Below are 14414 nucleotides of genomic sequence, written 5' to 3'. Positions count from 1 at the left end.
CTGAGTCAGAGGGTCTTGCCCAGAAGTTGGGACTGTGCCCCCACAGGCCCCCTTGTAGCTACAGGCCTGTCCCAGAAGAATCCACCCATAGGCAATCTTTGCTCCAAGAGGCAACCAACCAGTACTCACTAGATCCCCGAGGTATAGACCAGCTGCATGGACTGATAGATCTTCAGGAAAGGCTGATAGCCTAGAAGAGGAAAAACAGATGAAGAAGGGCTTGGAGAAAACGAAGACACCCCTGCCCCTCAAATCTGGCCAATATTTCTCCTTCTAGGAGTGAATTCCAGATGTTAATTATCTGTTGTGTGAAATAGGACTTCCCGTTGGCTGCTTTGGAACTGGCAAGGCCAAATTCCATTTGTTATGAGAATGGGGGTAGGAAAAAAAATCTGGCACGATTGTACAGAAGCGTTCACACAAACATGTGCAAGCTTCTTGGCGGGCACAAGCCCGATGTACGTCTTTGGACGAGCAGGATGTCATCATCACAGCCCCGCTGCACTTACCTCCTCCGGCCTCAAAGGCAGGAATAGCTGGGAGCAAGACATGGTGCAGGAATAGCGTGTTGCTGTTCATCTTGATGGTGCCCGAAAGCAGCCCACTGAAATAATGGATGTACCTGTCCGAAGGGAAGGGAGAGAAGAGTCAAGGACCATCAGAAAGGGGACGAGGCTTCTGCTTTGCACACAGGAGGTCCCCCAAGTACAGTCCCCAGCATCTCCAGTTAAAGGAATATAAAGAAGGCAGTGTGAAAGCTTCAGGCCTGAGACCATGAGAGCCACTGGAAGGGGACGGTGGCTCAGTGGTAGAGCATCTGCTTGGGAAGCAGAAGGTCCCAGGTTCAATCCCTGGCATCTCCAAAAAAGGGTCCAGGCAAATAGGTGTGAAAAACCTCAGCTTGAGACCCTGGAGAGCCACTGTCAGTCTGAGAAGACAATACTGACTTTGATGGACCAAAGGCCTGATTCAGTAGAAGGCAGCTTCATATGTTCACTGCATTCTGAATAAATGACTGTGGCTAAATAAAGCAGTGATCTGACTTGTCGCATACGTTCAGCTTAGTCAGGGGTCATTTCGTAGAAAAAGACGTACCGGAGCTCATTAGCACAACTCATTTGCATAATGCCACACACCCCTGACATCACTGGAAGGCGCACTCAATTATATCAGCTCAGCCTCTACCTTAAAACGCTTCTTCAATTATTTGTCGTAATAAAACCTTACTCTCATCATACCTTTTAAATTACTTTCTCCTATGTGGCCACAGTGGCATGATGAAGATTTTCATCTGTCTGCTTGATATGTTTTGGTTATTTCCCCCTTTTTTGTGGGGAAGAATATTAGAAAGTTTGTCAGAGCTTAGAGTTCAGTGAAGTTCTCACAGGGAGGCTGAACGATGGAGCCCAGAAGCAATTATTGGTGGGGAGGGGGGGGGGTAAGAAAAAAAGAGCCCAGTAAAATTTAGAGGTTCCGGAGCTCCGCTCTTGTGAGCTCCTGCCCAAAACGAGCCCTGAGCTCAGTACACCCAGAGGCTTCCCTGACCTGGATAGCCTGATTTCATCAGATCTTGGAAGATGATTTCACTTTGGCAAGACGCCACAATGCCATAGCATCGGGGACATGGCTGTTCTGGGTGGGGAGAAGTCCCGAATACCAAAGGATCCCTCAACCGGATCTGGGGACTGGCGTCCCTACCCACATGATCAGGGCTTTTTTTGTAGAAAAAGCCCAGCAGAAACTCATTTACATATTAGGCCATACCCCCTGACACCACCATTGATTAACATGGGGGTCTTTTTAGAAAAAGGCCAGCAGAAACTCATTTGCATATTAGGCCACACCCCTGATGCTAAGCCAGCGGAAACTGCGTTCCTGCTCAAAAAAAGCCCTGCACATGATAAGCGGCCCCTTCTGCTGACAGTTCATCTCTTTCCAGCGGCCACCATTTTGAAACAGATTGTGGTCAAGGGGACCAGGAAAGAAGAGACTGGAAAAGTCTCACCTCTTCTGGGAGGGCTGCAGGGAGGCCGCCACCTTGTCCTCGCAGAACTTGCGCATGGTCAGTGTGCTGAGGGCTTGGTCCGCACTTAGGAAAGAAGAAAGGAAAAGTGGGTGTATACAAGCATTAACATCGCCAGCCTTCTTGTGGGGCCTGGAGTCCTCCTGTAACTACAACTGATTGGTTTCTATGGAGAAAATGGCTGCTTTGGAGGGTAGACTCCATGGCATTAGATCTTGCTGAGGGCCCCTCCCTGTCCAAGCCCTGCTCTACTCCTCAAATCTCCAGCTATTTCCCAAGCCAAATTCCCCCAAAAGGGCCATACCTCCTTTGTATTTTATTTTATTTCTTATTTTTGATAGTAGATTAGAATAGTAGATTGCAATGTAATATAATGAACAGCAGAATGTAATGTAATTTGAAATGGTAGATAGGGGCAATAACTCTACATAGCCAATCAGCCCACTTCAGATGGTGTCAGGTCGCCTACATGCTTAAGAGGGGATGGATGGAGAGTAATAGCAGGGTCTCCGTTAATTACTCTCAGCATTCCACAGTTCCAACATTCCACCATCTGCCTAGGATCTGACCGCTTTAGAGAAAGGAAAATACTATATGATCCTGCCTGAATAGATGAAGTAGCACCATTGTGATTTTATCTGATGTTTTACTGTTCTACTTTTTTAACATTGTTTATCTTATGTTGTTAGCCACCTTGAGTCTTTGTAGAATGGGCAGGATATAAATCTAACGTAATAAATATATCTATAAATAAATAAATTCAGGATACCTCTGCCCATTCATCTCCGATCTTCATTATGTCCCCCCATCCCCGGAATTAAACCCGAACAAATAGTAGCCATATAAACTAAGCTTGTTATGCTTGTTTGGTCCTTCCATCTGTGAAACATCTTCATTATGTTGTATGCTGATTTACTGCTGACCAGGGCTTTTTTTTGTAGCAGGAGCTCCTTTGCATATTAGGCTACACACCCCTGATGTAGCCAATCCAAGAGCTTACAGAGCTATTCTTACAGGGCCTACTGTAAGCTCCAGGAGGATTGGCTATATCAGGGGGTGTATGGCCTAATATGAAAAGGAGTTCCTGCTTACCTTCTACCCACATGTATGGACTGGTAACTTCCATTTCAATGTATCTGAAGCAGGGTGCATGCATGCAAAAGCTTATACCTTGAATAAAGGCTCTCTTGGTCTTAACGAGGGCCGCAGGCAGTTTGGGGGAGGCTATGCCCCCTCTAGAATCTGCAGCACTCCCACCCTATCTTCCTCAATTTCCCCTTTCACAGAAAGGGAAGATTAGGGAAGATTGGGTGAGGGTGCTGCAGATTCTATAGGGGGTACAGCCCTTGTGCTCCCTTGCTGTCTACGGCCCTGGTCTTGACAGTGCCAGTGGACTCAAACTTTGTTATAGTACGTCCAAATTCTACCCGCCCTGACTGGATCTAAAGCAGGCAATTCAGAAGGAAGGAGGGAAACAAGAATCCAGTGGAGAGAAAAAGGCCATGTTATTTGAGAGGAGAACAGAGGACAGTAAGAAGGGTTATGGCTGATGTGGAGCTGGCCACACCCTCCACCAGGGTTTGCAGCCTCCAGGTTGTGTCTTCTCCATGTCTAGTGCTGTGTGAAGTGTTTCATGATGTGGTGATGAGTGGGGCACGTCTCTTTGATAAAGGAGCATATGGAAACAGTAACATATACGAGCATTACTCTCAGAGGCTACTGGCTACCCACTTCTAATAAGCTTTCTATGAATAGTGAAGTTTTCAGTTTGGCACTTTAAAAAATTAAGGAAGAAATCAATGGAAAAATAAGACTTTATTGCACATGGAATTCTTATGGCACTAGCACTTTAATTTACCCGCAGGAGTGGGTGAATGGTTTACAAGCCCTTGAAGTCGGAAACTGACATGTTAAACGAGAGAATTTTGAAGCTTATTTATTCTTCTCACAACAGACTCTTGAATTTATGACATTTTGTATGCTGTTAATTGATATGTAACTTCTTGTGAAAAATTGATTCAGAATACAATTGTTCTATTTTGAGATATATTTAGATATTTTCGTTATTTTTCCAAATTGTTTGGTGTGTCTATAATTAACCTCCAGGTGGGGCCTGGAGATTTCCTGGAATTACGCCTCATCTCCAGATTACAAAATTCTGGAGAAAATGGGTTCTCTGGGAAGTGGACTCTATGGCATTATATCCCATTGTGGTCCCTCCCTCCCTAAACCCCACCTTCCCCAGGCTACCCCGCCCACCCCAAAAAAACCTCTAGGAATTTCCCAAGTCAAAGTTGGCAACCTTACCCCCCACCCCAAATCCTTTTCCATACCTTGCAGAGATTTTGCTGTAGTACATATAGGCTGCTACAATCACACCCGCTTTTCCTTTGTTGCCCTGGCGCAAAGAGAGATATACAAGTTAAATGCTGAAACTAGGATTCCAAAGTAGCAAGTCTGCCATCCTACAGGTGCAATACATTTTCACAAAAAGTTAAAAACCAGACTGATGTTCAGGTAGCAGCTTTGATCTGAAGGTGCCAGTGAAGAAACAGATCCTGTTCTATTTATTCGCCCCACCCTAGAACCATCTTCTGGGCACTACTTACCTTGGACACCATGAGCAATTGGAAAAAATGTTTAAGCAAACAAATAACTGAGAAGGGTCAGGGCTAAAGCCTTACCTGAAGGCCTTGATGATGGGGATGTAAGTGCCAGTAGGGTAACCACAGCAGAACACTTTCACATACACTGAATAATGCACTTTAGTGCCATTTCATTCAGTAAAATCCCATTACAAAGTGCACTGAAAGTGGGCTGAAGGTGTATTTCCCAACTCAGAGTGGGAAACCCAAGGTACAACCCATGCCTTAGATTTCTGAAGGTTCCAAGTTCTGTCATTGGCATCTTGAATTAGAAGGATCTCAGGTCACTGGCAGTAGCAAACAGATCTAAGGAGTGTGTGGGGGGGGGATATGACAGAAGTTTATTAAATTATCCATGGGGTGGAGAGAGTTGACAAAGAGAAATTTTTCTCCCTCTCCCAAAATACTAGACCTCAAGGGCATCCAATGAAGCTGATGGGCAGTAGGTTCAGGACAGACAAAAAGAAATGCTACTTTATGCAGAGAGTGATTAAAATGTGGCATTCACTACCCAGAAGGTGAAGTGATGGCCACAAGAATAAGCAGCTTTAAAAGGTGATTAGATAGATTTAAGTAGGATAAATCTATCAGTGGTTACTGGTCATGGTGACTGAGGGGAACCTTCACATTCAGAGGCATTTATCATCTGAAACATAGAGTCAAGAGGCAACATCAGAGGAACATCAGCCTTTCTGCCCTGTTGTTGGCCCTCCAAAAGAACTGGTTGGCCACTGTGTGAAACAGGATGCTGGACTAGATGGACCACTGGTCTGATCCAGCAGGGCTCTTCTCATGTTCTCATCTGCTTGAGGCCTTTGGAGAGCAGAGCAGTGAGTCAGAGCAGTGAAATTAGGGGTTTGACTCAGTGACTGGTGGCTTCACATTAGGCTGTGAGACAGCATGATGGTTTGGAGTTAAGTTCTGTTTTGAAAAAAAAAAAGACTACTGGAGGAAGTGAGAGAAAAGAGGGGGCTGAGGGGAGAAACACCAAAATGAGGAAGGGAGTTGGATGGGAAGGGTCAAATCAATCTGTAAATGGTAAATTGCACATGTGTGTAGTTGCAATTCAGACTGGGATGGCACATATTTCCTTCCCCTACCTTGCAGTGAAGCACAACCACATGCTGAGGGTCGGAATTCAGCCAGGTCTCTATGGCTTTGCAGATGGAGCAGATTTTGTCCAGTGGTGGGGCATGTAGGTCTGGCCAGCCAAAATCTTGAACCTACAGCAAAGAGGCAGAGAGAAGCATTGAAATTAAGGACCATGATCTATCTGTGACGTAGAATCATAGAGTTGGAAGGGATCTCCAGGGTCATCTAGTCCAACCCCCTGCACAATGTAGGGGATTCACAAATACCTCCCCCCCACCAGTGTCCCCTGCTCCATGCCCAGAAGATGGCAAAAACCCTCCAGGATCCCTGGTCAAAATGGCCTGGAAAAAATTGCTTCCTGACCCCAAAGTGCTGATCAACATTTCCCTGAGTATATAAGAAGGGGCTAAGCACTGATGCAACCTTTGCTGTCATCCCTTTCATGATCTGCCTAAGTTCAAAGAATGAGCATTGCTGTCAGATGGCCATCTAGCCTTTAGACATGTTAAACTTTAGACATGTTCAACTTTTTGTTGTTGTTCAGTCGCACAGCTGAGTCCGACTCTTTGCAACCGCATGGACAAAGTCACGCCAGGCCCTCCTGTCTTCCACCATCCTCTGAAGTCTGCTCAAATTCATGTTTGCTACATCAGTAACGCTATCCAGTCATCTCATCTTTTGCCATCCCCTTCTTCTTTTGCCTTCTGTCTTTCCCAGCATCAGGGTCTTCTCCAGGGAGTGCTCCCTTCTCATTGGGTGGCCAAAGTATCTGAGCTTCAGCTTCAGCATCTGACCTTCCAGGGAACAGTCTGGGTTGATTTCTCTTAAGACTGACTGATTTGATCTTCTTGCAGTCCAAGGGACTCTCAAGATTCTTCTCCAGCACCACATCTCAAAAGCATCTATTCTTCTGCACTTGGCCTTCCTTATGGTCCAGCTCTCACAGTCATGCGTTACTAATGGGAATACTATTGCTTTGACTATATGGATTTTTGTTGGCAGGGTGATGTCTCTGCTTTTTATTATACTGCCCAGGTTCGCCATAGCTGTCCTCCCAAGGAGCAGGCGTCTTTTAATTTCATGGCTACAGTCACCATCTGCAGTGATCTTGGATCCCAGAAATGTGAAGTCTGTCACTACTTCCATGTCTTCCCCTTCTATTTGCCAAGGTGTGATGGTGCCAGATGCCACGATGTTAGTTTTTTTTTTATGTTGAGTTTCAAGCCTACTTTTGGGCTCTCCTCTTTCACCCTCAACAAGAGGTTCTTTAGGTCCTCCTCACTTTCTGCCATTAAATTTTAAACTTTAGACATGTTAAACTTTCCATTCCTGCAAGGATCTCAAGGCAGCATAAAATGGTTCTCCGCTCTTCTTTATCCTCACAGTAACCCTGCAAGGTAGGTTAGTGGTGGAAAGTGCCATCAAATCTCAGCCAACTTATGGAAACCCCTCATCACTTTTCAAAGCAAGAGACGCTCAGAAGTGCTTTAGCCACAGCCTGCCTCTGTCTAGTAGCCAAAGACTTCCATGGTGGTCTCCCATTCAAATTTTAACCAGGGCTGACCCCACTTAGTTTCCAAGATCCGATGAAATCAGGTTAACTAGGTCAGGTGAACGTAAAGATGACTTGCTCAAATCAACACAGTGAGCTTCATCCCCAAGTCAGGATTTGAATCCAGGTCTCTGCACTCCTTTCTCTACATTCTCCCATTGCAATACATCAACTCTCTAAACACAATATAGCAACACAAGCAAACAGGAGCAGAATCATTGAGTTCTCTGTCATTAAAGAATCCCACATTCTGCTATCAGAAACGTAATTATTAGAATCCATTATTGAAAATAAAACAGCAATTGAAGTTTGGGAGTTGGAAGTTGGAACAGATTTTGTTTTAGTACAGCTGCTGTTTGCACTTCCTAGAGTTTCCCCTCCCACTCACAGTGTAAAGTAAATTGGGGATGTTAAACATAGAGCTAAGAGGAAACACATTTTATTTATCTAAAAGGAGAGAGACCAAGGTCTAAAGACATGGGTAAGGTTTTGTGTTGTTTTATCCTCTAGGCTTTTGATGGCTTATGGAGTTTAATGATTTTATGATCTACGAGGACAAACTGAACAATATTATTAATTTTAATATCTTTCTTAATAAATGGTCCCTCTTTATGATTACTCACATGGAACATAACCTACTTGATTGGACTTCACCAAGCAACCATAAGAACTGGAACACTTATTCTATCTATAAAGGACAGTCTATAATCCTGAATTTCTGGAGGTGGTCGCACATTCTGTTGCTGAAAATCTTGACCATCTATTTTATTAATTTATAGCCCACCTTTCTCACAGGGACCCAAATGGATTACACATGGTGCATTAGTACAATCAACAAAATGGAGCATTCAATAGCCAACGTATTAGGATTTTAGAAGTCTAGAACCACCAGAATAAAACTGAATATATATAAGTATTCACAGGACTCCCCCCCCAGCTGGCTTGGTGTCAGGGGTGTGGCCTAATATGCAAATGAGTTCCCACTGGGCTTTTTCTACAAAAAGCTGAAACAGTGGGATGTCAGGGGTGTGGCCTAATATGTAAATTTTTCAACAACAAAAAAAGCCCTGAGTATTCACAAGGCACTTCAAGCGGTACAAAACTTATATAATGGGATCCTGTTGACTATAAGCTGTATACAGTAGTATAGACCACAGTCCCAATAATTTATCTGGGTAAATTTGTGACCCTTTTTGTGCAGCACAGCCCTATTACCTAAGCAGAAAAGCCCTCTTGAATAGTCAAGTCTTGCCTAGTTTGCAGAAAACCAGGGCTGGCCCTAGACTGTTGGGCTCCCTAGGCAAAACTAACTTCTGGTGCACCCCCTGCACTGATAACGTCACCAAGTCACACAGGGGAGCGCCCAATTTGGTACCCCCAGAAGGACAACACCCTAGGCCAGGGGTGGCCAACGGTAGCTCTCCAGATGTTTTTTGCCTACAACTCCCATCAGCCCCAGCCAGCATGGCCAATGGCTGGGGCTGATGGGAGTTGTAGGCAAAACACATCTGGAGAGCTACCATTGGCCACACCTGCCCTAGGCAATTGCCTAGTTTGCCTCATGGCAGGGCCGGCCCTGGGAAAGACCACCTGACAAAAAAGTCTTTCAGCAGCGGAGGAAGGATTTGATTCGCTGCACGTGAGAACCTGATTTTGCCTGAATGAGTGATTATTTGTATGGCATCAGTCTCTCTGGAAAGACTGAGCCCGATGCAAAGGATTGTTCTGTCTCCTCTCCAAGCCGCTGCTAAAATATGCATCAATTGAGCCAGGAAGCAGATTGCCAAGGACAGTTTTGAGTGTTATGCCCAGGATCAATGAGGTAGCTACCATCCATTTGGTCCCACTGACTCTGAAAGAGCACTGCAGGCCCCTTGCCCTCTCTTTCTGTCTTTTTCCTGAGGAGCTACTAAGGGGAAGAGCAGCCCTTGAAAGCCAGACTCAATGCCTCTTCACCTCGCACATGGATGGTTATTTTGCAGAAGAAGAAGAAGATACTGGATTTATATCCCGCCCTCCTTCTGCCCCGAGAGAACCATTGGAGTCTTAACTCTCAGGCCTTAGATAAATGGAAACATCTCACCTCAACCCTAGTGACCAGCAGACTAAACTTGGTGACAAACGGCAGTGTTTTCTCTCTGAAGCAAGATCTTAAAAATGAGGATTTTGCCAGGGAGAGCAATTACATTCCAAGGTCCCTAATTTGGTTAGGCTGACCTTAGAAAGGATTAAAAGAAAAAAGAATCTGATTTCCATCATGCTGGCCTCTAGTGCTAGAAAAGGTCAGTGTATGTACAGTGATCTAGAAAGACACTCGAGATCCATTAACCAAAAGGGGCTCTCAGCTTGCAATTAGGCAGTGACTTATGGAGGGGGGGCATAGGAGAATGATGGGTGAGTCACATGTCAGCCTGAAGGACAACAGATCCAGAAATATTTATTACATTTTTACCTCACTTTTCCTCCCTCCAGGGCAACCGTTTTTCCTTCTCCATTTTACCCTCAAGTAAACCCTGTCAGGTAGGTCAGGCTGAGAGCATGCGACCGGCCCAAGAGCATCCAGCAACCATTCATGGCTGTGTGGGGATTCAAACCTGGGTCTCCTACATCCTAGTCCAATGTTCTAACCGCTACTCCATGCTGGAACTCTAGACACTAGTGATTTAATATGCTCCCTAAGACAGAAATACTTGCCTCCCCCCCGTAATCATATCCTTGACCATTCTACTTCTAGCCACTCACCTTGGGGTTCAGTCGGATGATATCATGCCGCTTCTCTGACAGGTTGAAGAGCTGTTGACACAAAGAGACATCTCATTGGCCACTAGGACTCAGGAAGACCCACTCTGATAGGGTTGCCAACAGGGTTCCCAACCTCCAGGGGGGACCTGGAAATCTCCTGGAATTACAGATGATTTCCAGAGTACAGAGTTCAGTTCCCCTGGAGGAAATGGCTGCTCTGGAGGATGGACTCCATGGCATTATACCCTGCTTAGATTCCTTTCCAGGCTCAACCCTGAACATCTCCAGGAGTTTTCCAACCGGGGAGCCTTAGTTGCTGACTGGCCTATATTTCTTTCTTTTCTCAGGTAACCAGCTCAGTCTGGAAAAGGTGCTACAAGGCCTGCTAGCCTCCTGGCTCTGCTAGCTCTAGGATCATTCCAGCTTCCATCTAGACAGCCCTTATTTCTTTGGTTTTTTTAAAAAATCAAAACTTAGCAGCTGGGCTCCACATTTTCTTCTGTGCCATGCATCACCTTGCCAACAGGAAACAGGAAGCACATATCCCTTGGATTTCCTGTTCCTTCAAAACTACTCCATGCCAATAGAGCTTTGGGCCCTCGGCAGCCTACAAGATGTGCTTTTTGTGCTGGACTACCAGGGACAGCTCCCAAGCAAGGGAGATGCTAGAGTGACATTTTGGATTGGACACTGTTGTACAGGAACAGGAAGCAAGGAAACTTGAGCTTCATGTTCATGCCTGGCCCGTAGGGTTGCCAGTCTTCAGATGGTGAAAGCACAATAAATATACCGTGGTCAAATTACTAATCAGTCAGCTAATTATATTCATCACCAATCAATCTAGACTTAACACAATCCATTCAATGCATAAATATTTCCACAATGCATGTAACAATCCTCCAATAAAGTGCTTGTTTCTAAGTAAAGTGCTTGTGTTAAAGTCTCTTAATAATTCAGTCAATAGTCCAAAATTGGAAACTTGTACAGGATGTCTTAGACACCTCTGATGTTGCTTGCTAGCTGATCTGCACATTTCAAGTCAACTGAAGGGGAAAAAGTTGTCCATAATTTTCAAGTTCCAACCACCTTCAAAAATAATGAACTTTTCTTAGAAACAAGCAGTTTATTGGAAGACTGTTACATACAATGTGGAAATATTTATGTGTGAATGAATTGTGTTAAGTCTGGATTGATTGGTGATGAATGTAATTAGTTGATTGATTAGTAATTTGACCATGGTATATTTATTGTGCTTTCATTTGTCTTCCCATGGCCCTCTTTGTTGCATAGTCTCCTGATGGTAGCTGGAGATCCCCTGGGTTTACAGCTTATCTCTGTCCAGACCACAGAGATGAAGTCTCTGGAGAAAATGGCTGCTTGGGAAGGTGGAGCCTATAGCATGATATCCCACTAAGATCCTTCCCATCCCCAAACCCCGCCCTTCCCAGGCTCCACCCCCAAATCTCCAGGTATTTCCCAACCCAAAGTTGGCAACCATACACCTGGGACAGTCATATTTAAAGTCTTTCTCAGGCCTGAACTGTAGGAGTACCATCTTCCAGGTATACACCCTTTCCTATTCACGGAGACAGTGAATAGCTTCATTTTTAAAATATTCTTCCCCTAAATAACTCCCAGTAGCTTCCTTCCCTCTGCCTCTTTTACCATATATTTGTCCTCATGCTTGGATTTCAGCATCTGGGCCACTTCTCGGAGGTTGCCACGGTAACGCTGCTCCTCCAGGGCAGGGGGGAAGAAGACGGAGATGATGCGCTCAGTGATGTAAGTGAGGTCAAAGTCATACTTGCGTTCCATCACGTGGTCCAGGCTGAAACTCCTGTGGGAAGTCAGGGATAGAATCAAAAGAACATAAGATAAGCCATGTTGGATCAGGCCAATGTCCCAGCCAGTCCAACACACTGTCACACAGTAGCCAAAAAACCCCAGGTGCCATCAGGAGGTTCACTAGTGTGGCAGGACACTAGACGCCCTTCCACTGTTGTCTCCCCAAGCACCAAGAATACAAGAATCACAGCTAATAGCCACTGATGGAACTCTGCTCCATATGTTTATCCAATCCCCTCTTGCAGCCATCTATGAATGTAGCTGCCATAACCTCCCACAGCAGTGAAGTCTATGTATTAATCACCCTTTGGGCGAAGAAGTACTTCTTTCTATCCGTTCTAACCCAACTGCTTGGCAATTTCATTGAGTGCCCACAAGTTCTTGTATTGTGAGAAAGGGAGAAAAGTACTTCTTTCTCTACCTTCTCTATCCCATGCATAATCTTGACTTTCATGTCGCCCCTCAGTTGACATAAGGCCCCAAGTGCCTTAACCTTTCTTTATACGGAAGAAAAAAGGAGGGGGGTTTCTTTCTTGATGGGGAGGGGCATTTGCAATAGTGCTGGAAAGTTCCTGCAACCTCCTAACTGTTGTTGAGAAAACAGCAGTATGAATAATTCACCCAAACAGTGCTATCCGAAACCCACAAACTGTGGAGACTCTGAGCCACCAAAGTGTTGAGTAAATAATATAAGCTGAAAGGTTAACAAAGCAGATAGCGTGCCTGGGGAAGACAGCTCCCAGGTGCCAAAACCAAAAAGGTCCTATCTTTGAAAGCCATTCAGTACAATTCTGATGCTAGCAGCTGTAACTCAACCTTGACCTGGGAAGGCTCAGATAGCAGTAAGAAGCCCCCGAAACACCACAATCCCAGATCATTCTAGGGCTTTCAGGGTCAAATCCAGCACTTAAAAAAAAAAATTCACTAGTTATCCAAAGAGTGGGTGCTTTCACATGGTGAGAGTTTGCAAGTGGATTTTGCAAGGCGATGGTTTGCAAGTGGATTTTGCCATTCTACATGGTAAAAATCCAGTTGCAAAGCATGTCATTTAGTGTGTGTGTGGACACACCCAGTGATTAAACAGCAACAAAATGCAATTGGTTCTGCGGGGTTTAATTCTTGATTCCACTGCAGTCATTTGAAGTGTTTTAAGTTTCCAAATGTTTTCATTGGCAGCCCCAAGTACAATGTATTGCAGTAGTCTATCTTGGAAGCTAGCAAGACAAGGGTAGCAAAAATGATGTTTTCTAGAAGAGTTGCAGCCAGTGTTCCCTCTAAGCTGAATTAGCTCACAGTTTTTTAGACTCCAGCTCACACATTTTTGTCTTAGCTCAGGAAGGATGGCCCCGGAACAGACTAATCTACACAGTAGCCAAATTGCTTGCTCACAATTTTAATGCCAGTAGGTCACAGAGTGGAATTTTTGCTCACAAGACTTGGCAGCTTAGAGGGAGCAGCCTGCACCTGATGCAGAACTGAAGCAGTTCAAAGATTCATTGGGCTATATAAACTGGTAACCTGCTTGTTAACCAAGACTCATTTAACAATGAAATTCAGTATATTCACAGCCTAAGCCAGCATTTAAAACAGCTGCAGTTGTTCAGTCGCACAGTCGAGTCCGACTCTTTGCGACCCCATGGACAAAGTCACGCCAGGCCCTCCTGTCTTCCACCATCCTCCTCACATTCGTGTTTGTTACATCAGTAACACTGTCCAGCCATCTCATCTTTTGCCATCCCCTTCTTTTGCCTTCTGTCTTTCCTAGCATCAGGATCTTCTTCAGGGAGTGCTCCCTTCTCATTTGGTGGTCAAAGTATTTGAGCTTCATCTTCAGCATCTGACCTTCCAGGGAAAGTCTGGGTTGATTTCCCTTAGGATTGACTGATTTGATCTTCTTGCAGTCCAAGGGACTCTCAAGCGTCTTCTCCAGCACCACATCTCAAAAGCATCTATTCTTCTGCACTTGGCCTTCCTTATGGTCCAGCTCTCGCAGTCATGCGTTACTACTGGGAATACCATCGCTTTGACTATATGGACTTTTGTTGGCAGGGTGATGTCTCTACTTTTTATTATACTGCCCAGGTTTGCCATAGCTGTCTTCCCAAGGAGCAAACATACAAAATGACCAAACTGAATGACCATAAAATCGTACAGAAATTCAGTATAAAAATAAAAGAACATAATACAAAAATAAAAAATAGCATTCATTAAAAAAGAAGACCATCAAATTATTTGAGTATTTATATCAGCAGCTTTAGCAGCCCCGTGGCACAGAGTGGCAAAGCTGCAGTATTGCAGTCGAAGCTCTCTGCTCACAACCTGAGTTCGATCCCAGCGGAAGCTGGGTTCAGGTAGCTGGCTCAAGGTTGACTCAGCCTTCCATCCTTCCAAGGTCGGTAAAATGAGTACCCAGCTTGCTGTGGCGGAAGTGTAGATGACTGGGGAAGGCAATGGCAAAACTACCCCGTAAAAAGTCTGCCGTGAAAATGACAGGTGCTTGCACAGGGGACTACCA

At 44.9% G+C, this 14414-nt stretch overlaps 1 protein-coding gene across 3 annotated transcripts in view; it reads right to left on the bottom strand.

Annotated features, from left to right (window-relative positions):
• Positions 1-14414, bottom strand: part of TNS2 (tensin 2) — a 175557-nt gene that overhangs the window by 44384 nt on the left and 116759 nt on the right. For all 3 annotated transcript variants that reach the window (XM_060252420.1, XM_060252421.1, XM_060252422.1), the window contains 7 exons: positions 11720-11891; positions 10055-10105; positions 5769-5891; positions 4357-4421; positions 2006-2089; positions 510-622; positions 130-190 (listed from right to left, as the gene is read on the bottom strand). In XM_060252420.1, the coding sequence (XP_060108403.1) occupies positions 130-190; positions 510-622; positions 2006-2089; positions 4357-4421; positions 5769-5891; positions 10055-10105; positions 11720-11891 (669 nt within the window). The remainder of the gene's footprint in view (positions 1-129; positions 191-509; positions 623-2005; positions 2090-4356; positions 4422-5768; positions 5892-10054; positions 10106-11719; positions 11892-14414) is intronic.

The sequence above is a fragment of the Heteronotia binoei genome, chromosome 13 (genome assembly GCF_032191835.1).
Source record: "Heteronotia binoei isolate CCM8104 ecotype False Entrance Well chromosome 13, APGP_CSIRO_Hbin_v1, whole genome shotgun sequence".
NCBI classification, from domain to species: domain Eukaryota; kingdom Metazoa; phylum Chordata; class Lepidosauria; order Squamata; family Gekkonidae; genus Heteronotia; species Heteronotia binoei.
This window is presented reverse-complemented; position numbering and strand designations above follow the sequence as displayed.